General features: G+C 52.6%; 1 protein-coding gene across 3 annotated transcripts in view; it reads right to left on the reverse strand.

Moving 5' to 3' along the window:
* Positions 1 to 694: 694 nt before the first annotated feature.
* Pax5 (paired box 5) overlaps positions 695 to 19,392 on the reverse strand; it is a 224,607-nt gene continuing 205,909 nt past the window's right edge. For all 3 annotated transcript variants that reach the window (XM_045142336.1, XM_045142335.1, XM_004658314.2), the window contains 2 exons: positions 12,521 to 12,607; positions 695 to 5,863 (listed from right to left, as the gene is read on the reverse strand). In XM_045142336.1, coding sequence (XP_044998271.1) covers positions 5,787 to 5,863; positions 12,521 to 12,607 — 164 coding nt within the window. In that variant the 3' untranslated portion in view covers positions 695 to 5,786. The remainder of the gene's footprint in view (positions 5,864 to 12,520; positions 12,608 to 19,392) is intronic.

Consider the following 19,392-nt stretch of genomic DNA (forward strand, 5'->3'; position numbering starts at 1 on the left):
AGCAATTAATTGGCTATTGATTGGTTGGAATGTTCAACTCTCCATTTCCTCAAATACAATAAAATAGTTTCATTAAAATGTATTCATGCTTGAAAATAAGGGAGTCATTAAATGGTTTCCTTTCTGTTCCACTCCAAGGGAAATGCACCATTTGTAAATCAAAAATCCATCATCAAAAAAAAAAAATCACTTATTCTTAATGGTGCTTTTGGAAAAGATGAGGGATTCGCCACAGGGCAAGGGCAGCTCAGCAGCCATAACTAGGCCAGTGGATCCAAGTTGGGGCAGATAAGGCTGTAGCAAGGCCTCCCCTAGCTGGGCCTTAGAGTCAGGGGAGGGCATAGGACTGTCCTGTGCCCATCCCCGCTCCTGCAGTTTCACCTGCTCCCCTTTGCGCCCTCTGTGCAGAGCTGTCTAAGGCTGAAGGGCACCAGCTGAGCCCTGCTCCCCTGAAGAGTTACTGAGATTTCCCCAGTAGCGATGGGTGCAGTGTTCTCCTTGTGCAACTCAGGGATCTAAGACGGGGACAGAAGACTCTCAATTGACCAAAGGCTGGCAGTGTTGATTCACAATTTGGAGATAAGCTAAGGGGAGCCCCTGAATTGAAACTTTCAAGCAGCAGTGATTCCAAGGTCCCCTTCAATCCTGGGAGCATCCGGGAACTGCACCTCAGTGCTAAGGAATTACCAGAGAATGAAAGATGGCTGCCGGCCTGCTCCCAGCATGCAGCCTGCTCCAGAAAGCTGCATCTGCCTCAGGAGAGCGTGTGTGGAAGGGACTCACAGTGTCCTCTGTAGCTGGTCCTCAGGGACCTAGCCACCACTTTGGAGCAGCCTTAGTTGACAGTGGGGAGGTGTGGATCAGCGCTGTGGCTCCCTCATGACTATGCAAGAGGGAGTCCTGAAGTCCAGGGACAGCAGAGGGCACAGGGAGGAAGGGGCCACTGGGAGGTAGGGCAGGCTGCAGGTGGAGTTGTGGCCTGCCTGTCCAATTTTCCAATCACGTACTTTGTTACCTTTTAAGAAACACACTTGCCTTGGACTTACCAGAGGCCAAAAGCACCAGAGGAATAAACTGATTGGGAGCATGAGCATGCATGCCCCAAACCATCACAGACAGACGGAAGGTGGGTGACAAGGCCAGCTGGTCCAGCCCCAAAGCCTATGGGGTCATCCTGCTCGAGCCTGGACCTGTCCTACCCAGAGACCTTGGGTTTTTTCCTCCCCTCCTGGGCAGCTGCGTGTCAAACACCATTGCTTATTTCCAAGCATGTGTTGGGAATGCTTGGTTTGTCTCTTGGATTTGCTGCCTGAGGGTTGGAGTCAAATTTTAGCAGGAACGTCCTTTACAAGGAGGTGCTGGAGGGGGACAGTCACTCTGGGGTCAGACCGTCTCGTAAATGAATTTCACCCCTCGGTGCCCTCTGGCTGCAGTTGGGACTCTCTCCTATGTGAGAAAGGCCCCTAAAGTGGTAATTTCCCCTTAAAAGCCACCAGCTGCCCCCAACTCCCCACTAGCCACTTCAAAATCCAACCTGCCAGTGGCCTGGGTGAGCTCTGGGAGCATGGCAAGGCCAAGGTTGGCACAAAGAACATCTCACTTCTCTCTCATCTTTTCCAAATTGCAATGAAGGATGAAGAGGAGCAGAAAAGAGGGGCATTCAACGAAGATTGGAGGTCGTAAGCCAGTGACCACGGGTCAGATTTGGCTCACAGACATCTTTTTCTTTTGGCTGACAGAGTGTTTTCATGAAAGGTTTTCACTCTTGGATGTCATTTCATGGGCCAATCTTGCTTCTTGGGCATCTGGGACTCCCCACCCCACCACACCCTGTTGCTCTGTATCGTGACCAGGGGGTAGGGTCAAACCACTGGCTGACCAGGAGCTACCTTATATTTAGGGCCCTTGGGATTACAATCTGTGTTTCCTGGGCCTGTGGGTCCCCCAGGGCCTCGTGTATGTGGTCACGGTTGGTTCCAAAGCAGAATGGGCAGAGAGAAGAGGAGCAGGTAGACAGCTCGTGACATTGTCACATACCCCGAGAACCAGAGCCAGTCCATGTCCAGGCCCTCGTGGGGATTACAGGGTGGACTTCAACTGGCTCTGACCCCTTTTGAGCCTCAGAGTAGGGAAAGGATAAGGTGAGAACTTAGAAGAACTGTTGTGAATTTGGACAAATACTGAAAGTTTTCAGTGTTAATGGGAATCAACTGGGACCAGCAAGGCTATCGACTCCCAGACCCTTCATTAGGATAGAATTCAGGTCTGGGGGTTGCTAAAAGGCCGAGAGGTAGATGTTTTCAAGCCATACACTCCAGAATAGGGCCTCAGTTCTGTGGACAAATCATGGTGCTCAGGGATCTGGGAATTCATTTCATCTTCTAAATCAGCTGGTGAGCCCCAATGTTAATTTCCCCATCTATGAGCTGGGTATTCTGATCTTTGCCCCATAGGATGATGGAGGATTTCAACACACTACACGATGTCAGTTATGAAAGTACTAACTCAAACCAGAGTGTGCTGGGAAAGGGGTGGTTGGTTTGTTATATCATCAGAATTTTCCATGAAAATGTGTTTTTGTCTTTTTCCCCCCAGAAAGTCAGAGTTGGACTATGGGCCTGAAGTGCCATGGAGGAATGAATGTCCCTGGCCTCCTGCCAACGAACCAGTGGAGCCCCAGAATCGCGTTTTGCATTCTGAGTTCTTTGTCATCTACCCAGCTGCTAAGGACTTTGGGAATGCTCCTCACAAAGCCCCCGCCCCCCGTAGCTCTTCTGGGAAGCACATGGGTTCCAAACTGGCGAGAGCAAGTGTGCATGTGAGAATATCCGTGTGCTTTTGCTGTGTGAGTGCTCTGAGCTGCTCAAAGCAGGTATGCGTGTGACAACATCCACGTGCATCTCAGAGTGAGAGCTGAGCTGGTGAGAGCAGGTGTGTGTGTGTGTGTGTGTGTGTGTGTGTGTGTGTACAACCACGTGCATCTGCAGAGCTAGGGCTGAGCTTGTGAGAACAGGCGTGCGTGCGTGTGTGCACGCATGCACGCATGTGTGAACATCCATGCACACGTGCATGTGCTTTTGTGCTTCTGCCAGGCAGCCCAGGAATGATGTGGTCATCTAATGAACACAGACCCGATCCGAGGCCTGGCAAAGCCTCAGGTACAAGAGAGAAGTATGGAGGGAGCTCATGAAAGGGGCTGGGCGAGGTGGGGGACCGCTCTGGTGCCCAGCAGGCTTTTCTGAGGAAGAAAGGTGTGTGTTTTAAGCAGTCAGTGCAAATGAAGCTGCCCCCTCCAAGCAGCCTGACAGCACAGAGGACCAGGATGCACATCACAGCAAGAGAACGGCATGCAGCAGAGGACTGCACAGAAGACCTCAGTCCTGCCGCTTCCTGTGACAGGGTAAGGGAGGAGCCCCATCACATGCCTTGTCCTACCTTAGCAATACGTGGAGGCTGCAGCCAGTTCAGCTCAGCTCCTGTAGGTGGCCTCTGGCCCCATCCACCTTCCTTTTTGCACAGCAAGTTCCCTGGGTGCTATGCCTGCTGTGAGCTTGCTGGGTCCTACTTCGGGCCTGGTGGCTGATAGTCCACTGCAGTTTCACCAATGCAAACTTTACCCAGTCTGGAGTACTGGGCCCAGAACCACATCCTGTAGCCCTTGATGTTGACTCCTCTCTAGGGATAGATGCTGGGGATGGGGTGAACAGGGATCACTATATAGGGGTCCGGAGCCCAAGTCCCAGCACTATCTCTGCCAGTTAAGGTCTGGGGACTCTACTTTACTGAGCCTCAGTTTCCTCTTTTGTCCACCACCCCGTGGGAGCGTTGAGGCACAAAACACTTAGGGAGGAAGTCTGCTGCGTTTCCCTACCTGGCCCTGTGTTTCTCTGAGCTCGGTCTTGGTTTCTGTGGAGAATCAAGACTGAGTCTTTCGAAAGGCTCTCGCAGTTCTCATCCCTCAGGATGATGTGCTTGTTTTGCATTTGATCCAAACATTAGCAAGATCCAAGTGCCCACCCCTCTGCACTTGCTCAGAAGTGACAGTCTGCCCCTCTCTTCCCTGATAGATGACTCTGTCACTGCCCGACTCCCAGTGATGGAGGAAGAGGCGAAAGTGGTCAGGTGACCCTGCTGTACCAGGGCAGCCGAGGCTGAGAAAGTCAAAGGGTTTTGTTATGCAGAGGTGTGGTCAGGACAAGACCCGCCAGGCCTGATGAGCCCAAGTCCAGGTTCTGTCTATGTCAACTTTCTGCCAACCTAGTGATCTACAGACACCAGGGACACTGTCATATGAGCTGATCAAATACACTGTCATTGCTATAATTAAGCCCAGGGTTAGACGGGGGTTGTACATGGCTGGTCTGAGATGGCAAGAGAGGCTGTGCAAGGAACAGAGGCCCCAAGTAAAGAAATGTGGTGCCTGGCAACCCAAACTCAAAACCACCCCCAGGTCACACACCAGGTCCTCACTGCTTGTCCTGTCCCTCCCGCAGGTCTTCACCTGTCCCCTGAATGTTATTCTGGCCAGTCTTGCAGTGAGCTCCCCAAATGCCCTCTCTAAGTCCCCATGGCTCCTGGCCATCTCCCTGGCCATCCCAGCCAGTGCCTTGTGTCAACAGGTGAGCCTGCATAGCGTGACGTGAGGCACCTGCCCCGAACCCCAATACCTCTATGCCAGCCACACACTCGGCTCCCCGAAGACAGGCAGGGCTGCTCTGAAAGGATGTGCAGGTTCTAGCTGATGCCTGCAGGGTGTGCTTGTCCTTTAGCACAGGGGACAGTCCTTTCTGTGAATCATTGTCTATAGCACTGGGACAGGCTCCAGTTGTTAGACAGAATCCAGTTGTTAAGAGTCCTGGAGAGTAGGTGAAGTGTCCATGGCTGGTGTCCAGAGTGATTTGAACCTGGGCACGCCCCAGGAAACATATTCCAGTTCAGTTCTGTGGTTCCATGGGCCGAGGTGGCCAGGGAAGCCTTGGGCCCCTCACTGACCTCATCAGATGATCTCTTGATCCTACCAGCCCTGACATGCAAAGTCACGTTGCCATCAGCACTTGGATGACCTCCTGTGTTAAAACAGCAGCTGAGGAATGTCCCAGACAGTTCCTTTGGAGTCTTTTGATCAGGGAAGGAACAAGCCAGGTGTCTCCCCAAGCCGTACTCCTCTTGGGGGAACTCACAGGGAGCTTGCAGCATGATCGCCAATGTACATTAGAGAAGTCGAGGCGAGGAGGGGGCTGGGTATCCTGTTTCAGAGGCAGCTTTGAGCTACCTGACGGGGGCACCAGAGCAGAGGGCACTCGCGTTGCACGCACAGCTAGAAAATGTCCTTGACGAACTGTGAGGACAGGAGGCATCATGGGGCGGGCTGTCTGCTCAGCTGGACCGTGGGGCCCACAGAGAAGAAGCAAGTAGGTATGTACATGGGCATTGTGCAGCAACGAAAGCTAGCTCTCCTTTGCCAGCCTGCCATGGCTGGGACACACAGCTGGTCAGGTGGCTGGGCCGGGTTGCAGAACAACCTGCTGGTTTGCGTGACCCCCAGGGCCACCGGGCGAAGCTCACTGATTGAATCTTGAAATGGACAGGGGCCTGCAAGTCCAACAGCCCTATCATAGAACCTGGGCTCCAGGAGGAAAATGAAAAAGAGGGGACGGAGGATGCTTCAAGTGCAGGGGAGGTGGGGTGGACTTGCTGGGCCCCTTGGACTGTCTCGTGGGGGCCGGGATGCTCGCTCCCTCAGTGATATGTGTCATAAGTGCTTGGCGCCCGCCTGACTCTGAGGGTCAGTGACGGTCATAGGCAGTGGCAGCAGCAGGCGGGGCGGCTCCTCGGGCCGCAGCGCTGTAGTAGTACGGGGAGCCTGGAAGAGATGAGAAGACATGGACGTCAGGCCCGGGGTCCCCTGTCCGCCCATTTCCCCACCTCTATCCCTTCCATTCCCTCATTTGACTCAGGCCACCGTGCCCTCTCCACAGGATTTTTGCCCTGTTCTGTTCCCTGAACTTCAAGTCCCCTCGGGGCTGTCAAGGTCTTAGGGATGCTTGCCACCTGGAGCCGGGACGCAGACTGGGGTCCCTGTCCCAATCTTCCCGGCAGATCCGTGCTGCCCTGCTCACTCCTGTCGCCTGTGTCTGTCACCCCCGCTGCTGCAGTGGAACTGAGTAGTTGCCACAGAGACTCTACCTACCACCCGTGAAGCCTAAAATAGTTCACTGTTTGGCCCATTGTAGAAAAGTCTGAGGCCTGACCTAGAAGAGAAGAAAGCATCTTGGTCTTTATTCAGCTGGCAGGTACCTGGTGCTTGAGGCCAGCCAGTCGGCATGGGCTCACCTCCCACACCAACTACCGCTCTTGCCCACCCTCCATGTGACACGGAATTACAGCAGTCTCAGTCGCTCCTTAATGCCAACAGCAACCGCTGGCTAAGAATTCACCTGTGCCAGATACCGTAACCTTGCAAGGATCGTCCTCAGTTAAACATACAGGCGGGAACGGTGACCCCAGTCGATCAGATTCTTGGGCCTCCTGCCTGCAGTGTCAAGCCTGTGTGCTCGTCCTTTCTCCTGTCTGCATCTATCTAGCTATCATCTATCTATCAATCATCCATCTATCTATCATTATTTATCCATCCATCCACTGCTTCATTTGCTGCTCTTTTCCTGACTCTATTTGTTACAGTGCTGGGCAGTAATGGGTAACCATAGGCCCAACGCAGGCTAGTGTTTAGCTAAGATGGTGATCTGAGCCAGTCCTGTAATCCCAGCACTTGGGAGGCTGAGGCAGGACGATCACCAAAAGTTTGAGGTTAGCCTTAAATGGTGAAAGAAGCAAAAGAAAAGGAAAGAAGAGGAGGAGGAAAAGGGATCATCTGCCATCTGCCAGCTGGGGATCTGGGAGCAAGCTCTGAGGAGCACACCCCTGCTCTGGTAGAAAGTAGCATGGGGATGGAGGGCATGGCGTGGCAGGCTCTGCCTATGTGGCAGAAGGACAGATACGGGCCCCTACCTGTGACCTCCCCCTCTTCGGAGTTCCCCCCACACCTCTGGCTGCTCTGTTTCTTAGACATTCTCTGCACAAGCCTCCCACAGGCCTCTCTACACTAAAACTCCTTCCCAGGGATAAAAGGAGCTGCCCACCTTCCCCCAGCACCCCCCCCAAAACAGGTCAGAGTTGCTAATTTTTTACAGGTGAGAAACTGAGGTTCAGTCAAGCAAAGTTACAGAGTCCCTCAGTGCTGGAGCCTGGCTGAGGGCTCAGACTCCCCGCAGGTCAAGGCCCATCCTGGAGGGACCTGGCTCAGCACAGCAGGCAATAAATAGCCAATGGCCGGTGAGATTGTTTCACTGGGGGCGGGGCTTGCTAGCTTAATTCTCAGGTGTGGGGGCTCAGATGGGTACTGAAGTCTCCCGCAAATCCAAACCAATTCTGGCAATTCTCCCAGATACCCCTAACTGGGGACTGAGATGTGGAAGCTGCCACATACATTCTACTGCTTCTTGGTGGTGGATTGCTCTCCTGATCCTCAGGTTTTTCATCTATAAGGCGGTGGGGGGGTGGTCCACAAAAGAGCGATTGCCAGTGCACCCCAAAATAGAAATGTGACAGTGCTATGCAAATACAGCAATCCTATCAGGTAGGAACTGTTACTATCTCGTTTATGAATGAGCAGAACGAGGCACTGAATGCAATGGGGACGTGGAGCAGTTTAGAATTTGCTGCCACCCCTCTGTTACAGTCCTAGTCCTCCTCCCCCAAGAAGGCACCACGGCCTCAGACAGCACTGCCCATGGTACCTGCCGTGCTGCTCTGGCAGCTGTGTGGGGGGGGCTGTTTCAGCACTAAGGATGCCCACACACAGAGTTCCTCTGCTACCTTTAAGGTCACAGCACATCGTCCCTCAGCGCCACCCCAGAGACCTCTGTCAGTCTCCTTGGTTCTTTTCTGCAGAGGGGTGGGACGGTACCAGCACCGTCACTTCCAGAGTGGCTGCCATGCCTGTGTGTGAGGGAGCCCGGCCCATGCCCTTGCATGGGCATCACACAGAAACATGAAAATCACTGCGGTTATGTGCACAGAGGGGCTGCAAAAAGACAGGAAGTTGGGGGCTGGAGAGATGGCTTAGTGGTTAAGTGCTTTTGCTTGTGAAGCCCAAGGACCCCGATTCGTGGCTCGATTCCCCAGGACCCACGTAAGCCAGGTGCACAAGGTGCATGCATTTGGAGTTTGTTTGCAGTGGCTGCAGGCCCTGGTGTGCCCATTCTCTGTCTCTCTGCCTCTTTCTTTCTCTGTCTGTTGCTCTCAAATAAATAAAACAAACAAGCAAACAAACAAAAAAGACAGGAAGTTGAAGGCAGGGTCCCTAGAAGCACTTTGCTGGGCCATCCAAGCTCCCTTTTCCCACCCGCAGCTCCCTTCACCCGGCCAGCACCTCTGCCGGACCCTGAGGTGGCTTCCGCACAGGGCTGGCATTTACCATGAAAAATGAAAATATCACTTCGCAAAGCACTCTGTCTTCCCGGCGCCTATTAGACCTCCATCTAGAATAAACGTGTCCTTCCTCCTGTCATTTTTCCTCTCTAATTCACATTATCATCAATTTACTTCTTGACACAGTCGCTCTGGGCTGGTTCCCTCTCTAATCCCTTCCCAGCAGCCATGGGCACTCCCACTCTCATCCTAATGACCGAGGTCTCTCTTTCCATCCACCAGCCCTGCCTACCCCACCTGCCCCTGATGCCAGCCTAGGGGATAGGAGATCCCACAGGGTGAGAGGCTAAGTCGCAGCTGGGTGGTATCGTCACTCCACTCTCTGTCTGAGTTGGTAAAGGAGGCCTCAGCCATGCCTGTGAGGATTTTGGGGGGTGGCGTGAGTGGGGGCGAGCAATGATGGGATGAGCTATGGGTGCCTTCTGGCAGCAGTTCCGTGTGTCTATCACGCTCCTTGAGCCACCAGGGGCGTCACACTGACCACAGGACAGGTCTCCGCACCTCAGACTCCTCCACCCCAGATCACAGACATCATCAGACTGGGTGTGCCTGGGCTGAATTGAGCCAAAGCCCTGAAGGACGTGTGGCCGGGCGGCCCGAGTATGGGCCTAGGGCAGTCTGCAAGGCTGCGGTCAGGTCAGCCAGACATCCTCATCTTCAGGTAAGTGAGATTTTGGGTAAATATGGATTCTGAAGTTATGTGCCTCAAAAACTTCATACTCAAGGCCTGCTGGAGAGACTAGCGTAGGGACCATCTTCATTTTACTTCTGAGCCATTTCACACATGGCCAGGGTGAAAGCCTGCCAAATTCTCTAGGCTATGTACCCAGGCCATTTTTAATGCCTGCGGCCACCTCACAACACTTCTGCCCATCTATGTTGGTGTGTCCCCGTGGCCTGTCCCTAGCTCATCCGCTGGCTTCTCTTGCTCATGTGTCACCTGGATGCTTCCCATTGACTATCTTTCATATGACCTGATGGAGAAGGGAGCTGGGGAACTCCATTTGTTGGGAGTAGCTGTCACAGGCCCCCATGTCTGAGTAGGGTAGAGCAGAACTTCCAATGCCTGGACTCAAGCCCTCTGGGGAAAGCTGCATCATGAAGGGAATGTCTGCAGTCACACACTGCAGCGTGACCCGGGTACGCTCCCAGCTCTGTGTCCCATGCTGACCTCCTGCAGCATCCCAGAGACTCTGGAAACCCTGATATCCCTTAATAAAATCTGTCCACTGCTCAACTCACTCAGTGGACTCTGTTGTTTGCAACTAAAAATCTAAGATGCACCGTTAACCCGGTTGTCAGAAACAAACCACTGGCCTCACCACAGACAAGGTTTGAGTGCAGAGAACTCTCGGGCCCATTGCTACAGAGCGTGAGGCCTCCATCCCAGCTGCAGCCCTGTTCAGCCAGGAAGAGCGAAGGAACTCATGCGCTGCCTAGGGATGCAAGCTGGGCAGTCAAGGGGAGCCCCTGTTCTGCGCTTGCCTTCTGTGTGACCTGGGGTGAATGAATTAACCCTTCTGAGCCTCACTCCTTGTCTGTATAAGAGAGATAACAGAATTCTTCCCACAGGGCTTTTTAATTTTTTGTTTTTTGGGTTTTTCAAGGTAGGGTCTCACTCTACCCCGGGCTGACCTGGAATTCACTATGGAGTCTCAGTGTGGCCTCGAACTCACGGCAATCCTCCTACCTCTACCTCCCGAGTGCTGGGATTAAAGGCATGTGCCACCATGACCAGCTTTATTTATTTATTATTTAATTTGAGAGAGAGAAAGGAGGAGAGAGAGAGAAAGAGAATGGGCAACCCAAGGCCTCCAACCTCTGCAAACAAACTTCAGATGCATGTGCCACCATGTGCATCTGGCTTACATGGGAACTGGGGAATTGAACCTGGGTCCTTAGGCTTCACAGGCAAGAACCTTAACTGCTAAACCATCTCTCCAGCCACCCCCTTCATAGGGCTTTTGATAGGGTAAAAGAGTCTCCAGTGCCTGGTCCAATTAATGTGTTGATACTGCTTCCTTTTCCCCAGAAACTTTCCCCCTAAAGGCCCTGAGCATTCCCAGCATAGAATGCCTCCCCATAACATCCTCATCCCAGCCTGACAATGCGCTGTGAACTGGACTTCACTCAGACTCAGAGCAGCAAAAGCCTCAGACCTGGCGCAGTCACGAGCCTCCCCTCGCCCCTCTGGACACCCTGGGAAGTCAGGTCCCCACCTCTCTCAGCCTCATCTGTAAGCACTCCACAGACCACACAAACTCTTACCCTATCCCTGGGCTACTCCAGCTTGAGCAGTTTTCCCAGAAATGAAGGTTAATGTCAACCTACAGGACATCTTCGGAAGATTAGAACAAGGTGCTCTTCTAGGCAGGGCTTTGTGCTGCACATGGCCAGGATTTCAGCTCGTTCTTGTACTCCTTAGACAGGGCGTTCCTACAGGGACACTCTGGCCAGTGTGGTCTCCTTCGAGCCACATCCCCATGAGAAGGAACCTCCTTTAAGCCATGTCCCCCATGGGTCTCCCAGCAGCACTGGGACCAGGGCTTTGTCCTAGAGTGATTTCCAGGGAAGGACTCTTGGGCTCTGACATTATGACCCTGCCTTGCTGGGCAGTCCAGGGAGATGGTGGCCGGCCATTCCTCCAGGTGCTTACTGATGGACAGCCGGGCCAACTCAGAGAGCTCGTGTAAGGGAAGATATCAGGTAAGTGGAGACCCTAGTTCAACCCTTAGAAATGATTTTTTTTTGTTTTTGTTTTTTTGAGGTAGGGTTTCACTGTAGCCCAGGCTGACCTGGAATTCACTATGTAGTCTCATGGTGGCCTCAAACTCACGGCAATCCTCCTACCTCTACCTCCCGAGTGCTGGGATTAAAGGCATGCGCCACCATGCCCAGTGAGAAATGATTTTGACCAAACCAAAAGAGAATAAAGGAGACCAATCCACAGATTCAGGCCCTCTGAGAAACCACAGATGAGAACTTAGGAGTCTTCTGTAAGGCTAGAACGCGCCCTCACATAGGACCCGGACCTCAGGAATCCAGGAGCTCTTACTTCACTGTTCTAGACGCCACACTAAAATACCTGGGGTAACCCAAGGCCCCCCAAAAGCAATAGAGATACCGCTTCCATATTGTATGCCTTAATCACCAAATCAGGTTTGGGAAGGGGTCGAGGCTGAGACTTCATAGGCCCGAGGCTTAGCAACTTGATGTAAAGACGTCAGGTTACTGCTTCTCTAATGAAGTCTATGGTTCTCAGTCCTAAAATAATTAAGGGTCCAGGGAATTAACAGACTCACTTAAGGAGGCCTTGTTAATGTGGTCAGACAGGCCAGAGTGGTCTCAGGAAATTCCTTAGCTGACTTGGGGGCAGCGTTGCTCCCTCCAGGCTAATTGGCTGGCTCCACTCCACAGGTGGTGACCTGCGTGACCCAGGCTCTCTGCATCAGGTTCCTGTAGTGGCAGGTGCCACAGGTTTATGCTAGCAAGACAGAAGGCTCCTCTTGGACTTTGGAGGTTGATGGAGTCCGGCATGGTCACTGATGATGTTCACAGATCAGGCTGGCACTGGCCATGGGCACTCTGCCAATTTGTGGCTTGGGCTAAAGCACAAGCTGAGCCCAGCTTGGTATGCTTTGGCAGGCCTTCAGCCACAGGGCAGCCAGTTCCCAATGGGGCTGGCACCAGTGACGTCCACAGAAGACATCATTAATCAATCACCGGGCCCCAGAGCCCCTTAGCAAAATGGCTTGCCAGACAGCCACCACCAGTCAATCCATGTTGGTGTCTTCACCACCTCTTCTTTAGAAAATTCTCATCACACTAAATGGCTCTTAAGCCGGGCAGTCACTCACGGCAGACACTCTCCCTGTCTTCCTCCTTACCCCACGTTCCATGTGCTTGAGACAAACTATCCACCTTACCCAATAACCAGATGCCCAGATGTTGAGGGACCTTGGCCCAACGTGGCGGCCCAGGGAAGACGGCTGATACGGCAGGGGCGCCACAGGCGTCTGTGAGTACTCACCAAGCAGCCCCGGGTTGGGGAACCTCCACGAGTCGTTGTACGAGGAATATTGAGGGTGGCTGTAGGGACTCCCAGAAAACTCGCTCCCTAAGGAGGAGAGAGAAACAAAGGACAAACGTCAAGTGAGTTCAGATCATGCCCCGGGTTCAAGTCACCTTGAATGTGAATGATGTTCACCTCCTACGTGAGCTGCGGGTACTTTTGTAACCAATAAAGGCACATGGGGACACACACTTGTTCGTGAGTCACTTGTACTGGCACTGTCTGCGTCATCCTAAAGCTCTTCGTATCTATGGGTGAGAAGCCACACAAGCAGGGTGCCACCGGCTCATTTGATCAATGAGGAGATTAGTAGTATCCGGGTCTTATTTGGTATACCAGCCCAAGTCCAAAACTTTGGCCTGCTGAGTACTGCTGAGGTCCTCGGGGACCAGAGTGTGGATCAGCTCCACTCCTGTGACCTCAACTGTAGTCTCCCTTCTGGGTGTGAATGCGGGCGTGGCTGTGCCTGGGGCCTCGGGCTTGTCTGGGAGATGAGACTCGAACTCAGACCCAGGACCTGCGCCTGGAGGAAGCAGGCATAAAGGGACAGGCCAGAGGGCTAGGGAAGCACAGAAGAGGGGTGGGCTGAACTGGCACTGAGGAAGGCACAGCTGTCCATGGCTGGGGATAAGCTCAGGCAGGGACTGTGGGGTATGCCAGGGTGCAGGACAAGGTGGGCTCCCACGACAATTCTTTCTGACCTTGCAGCTTAGAGAGATGTGCCCTTGTCTGTGGCCCTTCTCTGGGCATGAAACATCCTCTGGGGAGTCTCTTTATTGCCAGCCGGGTCAGGGGCACAGCCTCAAGTCCTGACCCCTACACCCTTGCTTCCTGGCTCTTACAGAAGCCAGGGTCTGCCTATTCTCCTCCTGTGCCCCAGAGCGGCATCCACCCCCTTCTGTAGGGTCAGTTGGGGCTCTGAGTCCTTGCTGCATCCCCCAGAGCCTAGGGGAAGGTGGTTCCGACAGAGGGCCTGCAGCAGGGCGCGGGAAGCCAGTGGGGCGTTGAGGGGTTTTCTTACACCCCCAGGTACAGCGTGCACGCAAGGGGCTTGCCTTGCTGCGGCTGACAGGAGTTATACAGCCCCAGGAGACCACCTGTGGCCAAGCATGACTCCACGATCCCTCCAAAGGAGGCGGAGAAAGGCCAGAGGGCAAGAGGGTTTTGGAAGGAACCAGCCCTCCCACCTCCACAGGTGCAGGCAGAGTGCGCGCGCGCGCGCACACACACACACACACACACACACACACACACACACACACACACTCATGCACGCTCCTGCTCAGGCCTCTCTGGGGGCCACTCCCAGCCTGACAGGCTGAGCCTTCCAATTCTCTGTTTTTTATGCCTCAGTGGTCAGGGTGTCAGGTTCCAGCGCAGGAAGGGAGAGCTTGGTGACAGTGCTGGGCCGCATAGCCAGCTCCGGCATATCCATCAGTGCCATGGTGCCTCCTCCTCCTCCTGGGGGGAGTGAGCAGACAGGGCAGCCTGGAGTAGGGGGACAAAGCCCTCCTCCCCCCCAGACTCTGGAGCCTGTGAGCCGCCCTATCAGAGGCATTTCCTGACAGCGCCCTACCTGGGCCGTTCCAATTTAGCCGTTTCACTTCTGCTGCCAGGCCCAGCTCCAAGGTCATTTCTTCCAGGAAGCCCCTCTGGAGCTCCAGTCACTAGTGAGTCAGATCCCAGGGCCACTCAGCTGAAGTGAGTTGGCCTTGACCCCTGGAGGCCCATGAAGGCTCCTCAGCAGCACCCAACTCCTCTAGAGGGTGTGCCTGTCTGTTTCTGCCTCTGCATGGCTTCTGGGGTACCTGTCTCCTGAATCATTCCCAGAACCATAATGGCCCTATCTGAGTGAGAGCCACCCTCTCCCCCCCCCACACACACAACACGGGCATCTGGCTCTGTGATGTCTTTCCGCAATCTCAATGCCATCTCTGCTCCAGCATAATGCCCTATCCCCAGCAGAGTGGGTGCCCAGTAGATCACTAGTTGCTCCCTGTGACATAAAGGCCCTAAGGCTCTCTCCTGGCCTTCTCCTGGGCTTCAGTCAGGTGAGGCGTCTTTGGGAGGCCCTCTTGCCCAGCCTAGCCCTGTCTTGCCATGTTTTTCTCTGGAGTATAGCACGCAGCAGCCTTGCTCATGCTTGCTCTTGCTGCTCTTGGTCATCATGCTTGTCTAGTTCACGATCTGTTTCTTCCACTAGGCTGAACGTTCCTCGATAACAGAGTTTTGTAGGTGTATGTCTCGCTCCCAACCTTTAGCACAAGGCTGGCATTTAGTAAGCATGCGTGACTAGTTGTTGAGTGAGCGAGTGAATGAACAAATGAATGAATGAGCTCGGCATGGTGGCGCACACCTTTAATCCCAGCACTTGGGAGGCAGAGGTAGGAGGATCACTGTGAGTTTGATCTGAGACTATGTAGTGAGTTCCAAGTCAGCCTGGACTAGAGTGAGAACCTACCTAACCCCCACCCCAAAAAAAGAATGAATGATGGGAACTCCTACATCTAACAGGCACATCACTGCGGTGGACCTCTACCTCAAAGGGTGGCCACTGCTATTTCTCTTAGCCAGGGGTGTGTGGAGCACCTGCTATGGGCTAGGGTTCAAAGCCATTTCAGATTCATTGTCTACCACCACATCCTCTGCTCAGTGGAGGGAAGGAACCCACCAGGACGCCCACCTGTTGTGTGCAGAGTTATGATGGGGTGGGCACCTTCAGCCTGGGGCCCTTGTCCTTTGAGATGCCCAGTATGAGTGGTACACTTTGGGTAAGGGGAACTTGGCCTTCTGAAGGGCATGGAGCTAACCTAGGGGCTGGTCTGGCCAACTGTCGAGGACTCTGCAGTGGTGCCTGATTAACTGAAGTTACCACATCAAAAACTAGCAGAGTGTGAAGAACCTTCAACCCATGGGATATGGGGAGGCCAGATCTTCACTACCAAGTAATCTGACAGTCTATAAACTCAGGCTAGCCAGCCCCAAAGCTAGTAGGGAAAGAGCAGACTAGCCAGGTTTAAGCTGACATGCTACCATTGCACTCAGTGAAGTTGGCACAGGGTCTGGGACCGAGGGCTTGGAGCCAGACTGCAAGAGTTCAAATTCTGGGTCTGCTTCTTCATGGCTCTTGACTCTTGAAGATCACTCAACCTTTGTCTCAGTTTCCTGCCCTATAAAGTATGTGCAACTGACAGGTTCTCCTTAAGCCAGTGCAGCTGTAGAAAGCACATGAACTGAAGCACAGAGAAGCACACAGAGAACCCTCCTCAGAAAAATGTCAGCTACAGGGGCAATGATCCTCTTTGAGTCATCAAGCCCTTCTCAGCATCCAGAACGTCGTTAAACCTCCTGGGCATCCTGGAATGCTCACAAGGTGGGTCCAATTGCTCATGTTGCAGATGTGAGAAATCAGAGGGTGGAGGACTCGCCCCGGCTGGGACATGACTCGGAGGGCAGGTTTCTGTCTCCCAGTCCACGATGTGCTTTCCTCTAGAAGTCTACTTGCCTACCATGCCCGGGCCTCTATTTCCTATCTGTAAAAGGTTGGGGCAGATTAAGTGCTGTCCTCAAGTCCTCCCTGTTTGCCAAGCTGGGTCCACTCAGGAGCATGGGTGACACTGTTCTTCCAGTCCTTGGCTGTCTGGGGACTCTGTGTGACCCTAGGGTCCTTGGGCCTGGGACCTGATCCTTCATGTCTTCCCTTTGCTCAAACTCACCACCATTCTCACACATCTCCCTTCTTTGCTGGAATCTCCCAAAGCAATAGCTTTGAAAAGTGAGGTCTGTCCAGCCTAGAGAAGGGCCGAGTCACCTTCCGGCCCACTGAAGGAAGCAGAGGGCCTGGCCGTTATAAGGACTCTGACAGCAGAGGGAGGCAGGCAGTCCAACCCACGATGAAGGTCAGAGCGGGAGTAGGAAAGGGTATGTCATTCAATGACCAGGCCTTCCCTGAGGACCCAGGAGAGGCAGCCACAGGGCAGAGTGTGCAAAGGCCGGGATGAGGAGTGTTTCTCCCCTTGGCACTGGGATCTAACCAAAGCTGGGAGGAAGGTGGAGTCAAAGAGATCTGCCAGGCAGTGGCTGCCTCTGCACAGCAAGACTCAAAATATCCTCCAAGACAGGAGATTCTTCAGAGGGTAGCAACAAAAGTCCCTGGTTTGGGCTTTCACTGGGCCTCCATAGACAGTCAGTAGGCCCAAGATCAAAGATCACACAATAAACCTATTTCCCAATGACTTTGCCAACTAGAGGACCGAATGGGCCCTTTGCTTCTTCCTACTAACTGATCCATGCTTTGGATACCTCTTAAAGATGTTGATCCTTAGATTGGAACCATTTTCCTTGTCCACTAATAGGAACGTTCCTGTGGGTCTAAGGGGCCAGTTAGAACCCGGGGGCCTGCCTCTCACTGAGCACTGAGACTTCATTCTGGGAGGTCAAACACACATGAGCTCCCCTCAGAGGCAGCTCTAGAGTGGGTCACATGGAAACCCCTAAAAAATAAGTCTACTGCAAACAGGTGTCACAGTCCTCTCCATTCTGGTCCCCTTGGCATGGTGGACTGAGGGCTGTAGTCGGTGTGGAGAAGGGAGTCCCATGTGGCACTGGGGGAGCAGAAAGCAGGTGGGGGCGCAGGGAGGGTGTGTACATGGGGAAGCAGCATGCCTGTGGCTGGCTCAGAGCCAGCTTGCTCAGCAGCCCTTCTAGCTGTAGCTATGTGGCTTTGGGCAAGTAACTGACCCTCTTTGAAAAGGGTCTCTGTATCTTGAATATGGGTTTAATAAAAGCAGCTATGGTTTCAATCCAAACCCCCACCTCCAAAGTTGAAATTCAATCTCCATTATGAGGAATCAAGAGGGCAGACACTAAAGCCTTTAAAGGAGGCCGTAAGAGTAGGGTGTCAACACCACAGGACTCTGGCTTTATAAAAAGAGGAATGTGCCGGGCGTGGTGGCGCATCCCTTTAATTGCAGCACTCGGGAGGCAGAAGTAGGAGGATCACCATGAGTTCAAGGCCACCCTGAGATTACCTAGTGAATTCCAGGTCAGCCTGGGCTAGAGTGAGACCTTACCTTGAAAAACCAAAAAAAAAAAAAAAAAAGAGAGAGAGAGAGAAATGAGCTGGGTGTGGTGGCACATGCCTTAAATCCCAGCACTTGGGAGGCAGAGGTAGGTGGATTGCTGTGAGTTCAAGGCTAGCCTAAGACTACACAGTGAATTCCAGGTCAGCCTGGCCTAGAGTGAGACCCTACCTCAAAAAACCAAAAATCAAACAAACAAACCAAAAAAAAAAAAAAAAAAAGGAATGATTTGAAACTAGGATGTCTTGGGCTGTCATGTGATATCCTATAAGATCTTGGGACTCAGAAAAGTCCTCACCAGCAAGAACTTCACCAGATTCAACTGCTTGACCTTGAACTTCCCAATTATCAAAACTGCGAGCTGAATCAAATCTTTGTTCTCTACAAAGTACTCAGTTTGGGGCTGGATAGATGGCATAGTGGTTAAGGTGCTTGCCTACAAAGCCAAAGGACCTTGGTTTGACTCCCTAGGACCTATGTAAGCCATATGCACAGGTGGTGCATGCATCTGGAGTTTATTTGCAGTGGTTGGAGGCCCTGGCACATTCTCCACCCTCCCTCCCCCCGCCATTTTCTCTGCCTGTGTCTTTCTCATAATAATTTAAAAAAAATTACTCAGCCAGGCGTGGTGGCGCACGCCTTTAATCCATCATTCAGGAGGCAGAGGTAGGAGGATCGCCATGAGTTCAAGGCCAGCCTGAGACTACATAGTGAATTCCAGGTCAGCCTTGGCTAGAGTGAGACCCTACCTCAAAAAAAGAAAGAAACAGACAAAAGTTACTCAGTCTGTGGCATTCTGTTACAGCAACAGGAAATGGACTAAGACACCTGTCTACATCATAGGACTGGTGAGAAGTGATGATGCAATGCTACCAGAAAAACAAAACTTCTCTTCCTTTTCCCCTTGCCAAGGAAGTTGGAGAAAAAGGGAAACAGAAAAAAAAAAAATCCCCTCTAAAAATGGAATCAGGTTCTAAAAGGATTTTACAGCTTCCGCTGAGTTCTGGGATGTTAATAAGGAAGCCAAGATTGGGTTTTAGGGATAAGGGTGGAAAGAGCTGAGGGTTGTGAAGAAGTTGGAAAGACTTGACCTGAGGGAATTAATCATGCACATGCCCCACGTGGGGCAGGTGGTGTGTGTGTGTGTGTGTGTGTGTGCGCGCGTGTGTGTGTGGTGTTTGTGTGCACACTTCAGTGCAATGTCCAAGTTCTCATTGTAAACTATGCAGGTAGGAGCTTACCCTACTCCCTGCCCGTGCCCCACACTACACACCTACTATGGTCTGCACATGGTTTGCTCCCTCAAAATTTCATGCTAAGGTGTAATGGACATGTGGCTGTGTTGAGAGGTGGGCCTTCATGAGGCATTGAGGACTGATGTCCTCAAGAGAGTAGGGTGTTAAAGAGCAAGCCCAACCCCCTTTTGCTTATCTTTTCTTCCTCCATGTGTGTACCTGATCTTCCATCTCCCACCATGTTAGCGTCCCCTGGCCAGATGCCACTGCTATGCCTGTAGACTTCCCAATCTTTAGCATATGAGCCAAAATAAGCTTCTCTTCTTTATAAATCACCCAGTCTCAGGTGTTTTGTTACAGCAACAGAAAACAAACTGAGACAATATTTTGATGAATTTAGTGCTCCCCTCTGCCCCCCCCCCCACAGCATGGATGTCAGAGGTGTCAGGGTGGCCAGTGAGATGAGGATGAAAGTACATGGTCAAAGAACAATACAGATCATAGAGACTCAGGC

The sequence above is a fragment of the Jaculus jaculus genome, chromosome 1, assembly GCF_020740685.1.
Source record: "Jaculus jaculus isolate mJacJac1 chromosome 1, mJacJac1.mat.Y.cur, whole genome shotgun sequence".
NCBI lineage: Eukaryota > Metazoa > Chordata > Mammalia > Rodentia > Dipodidae > Jaculus > Jaculus jaculus.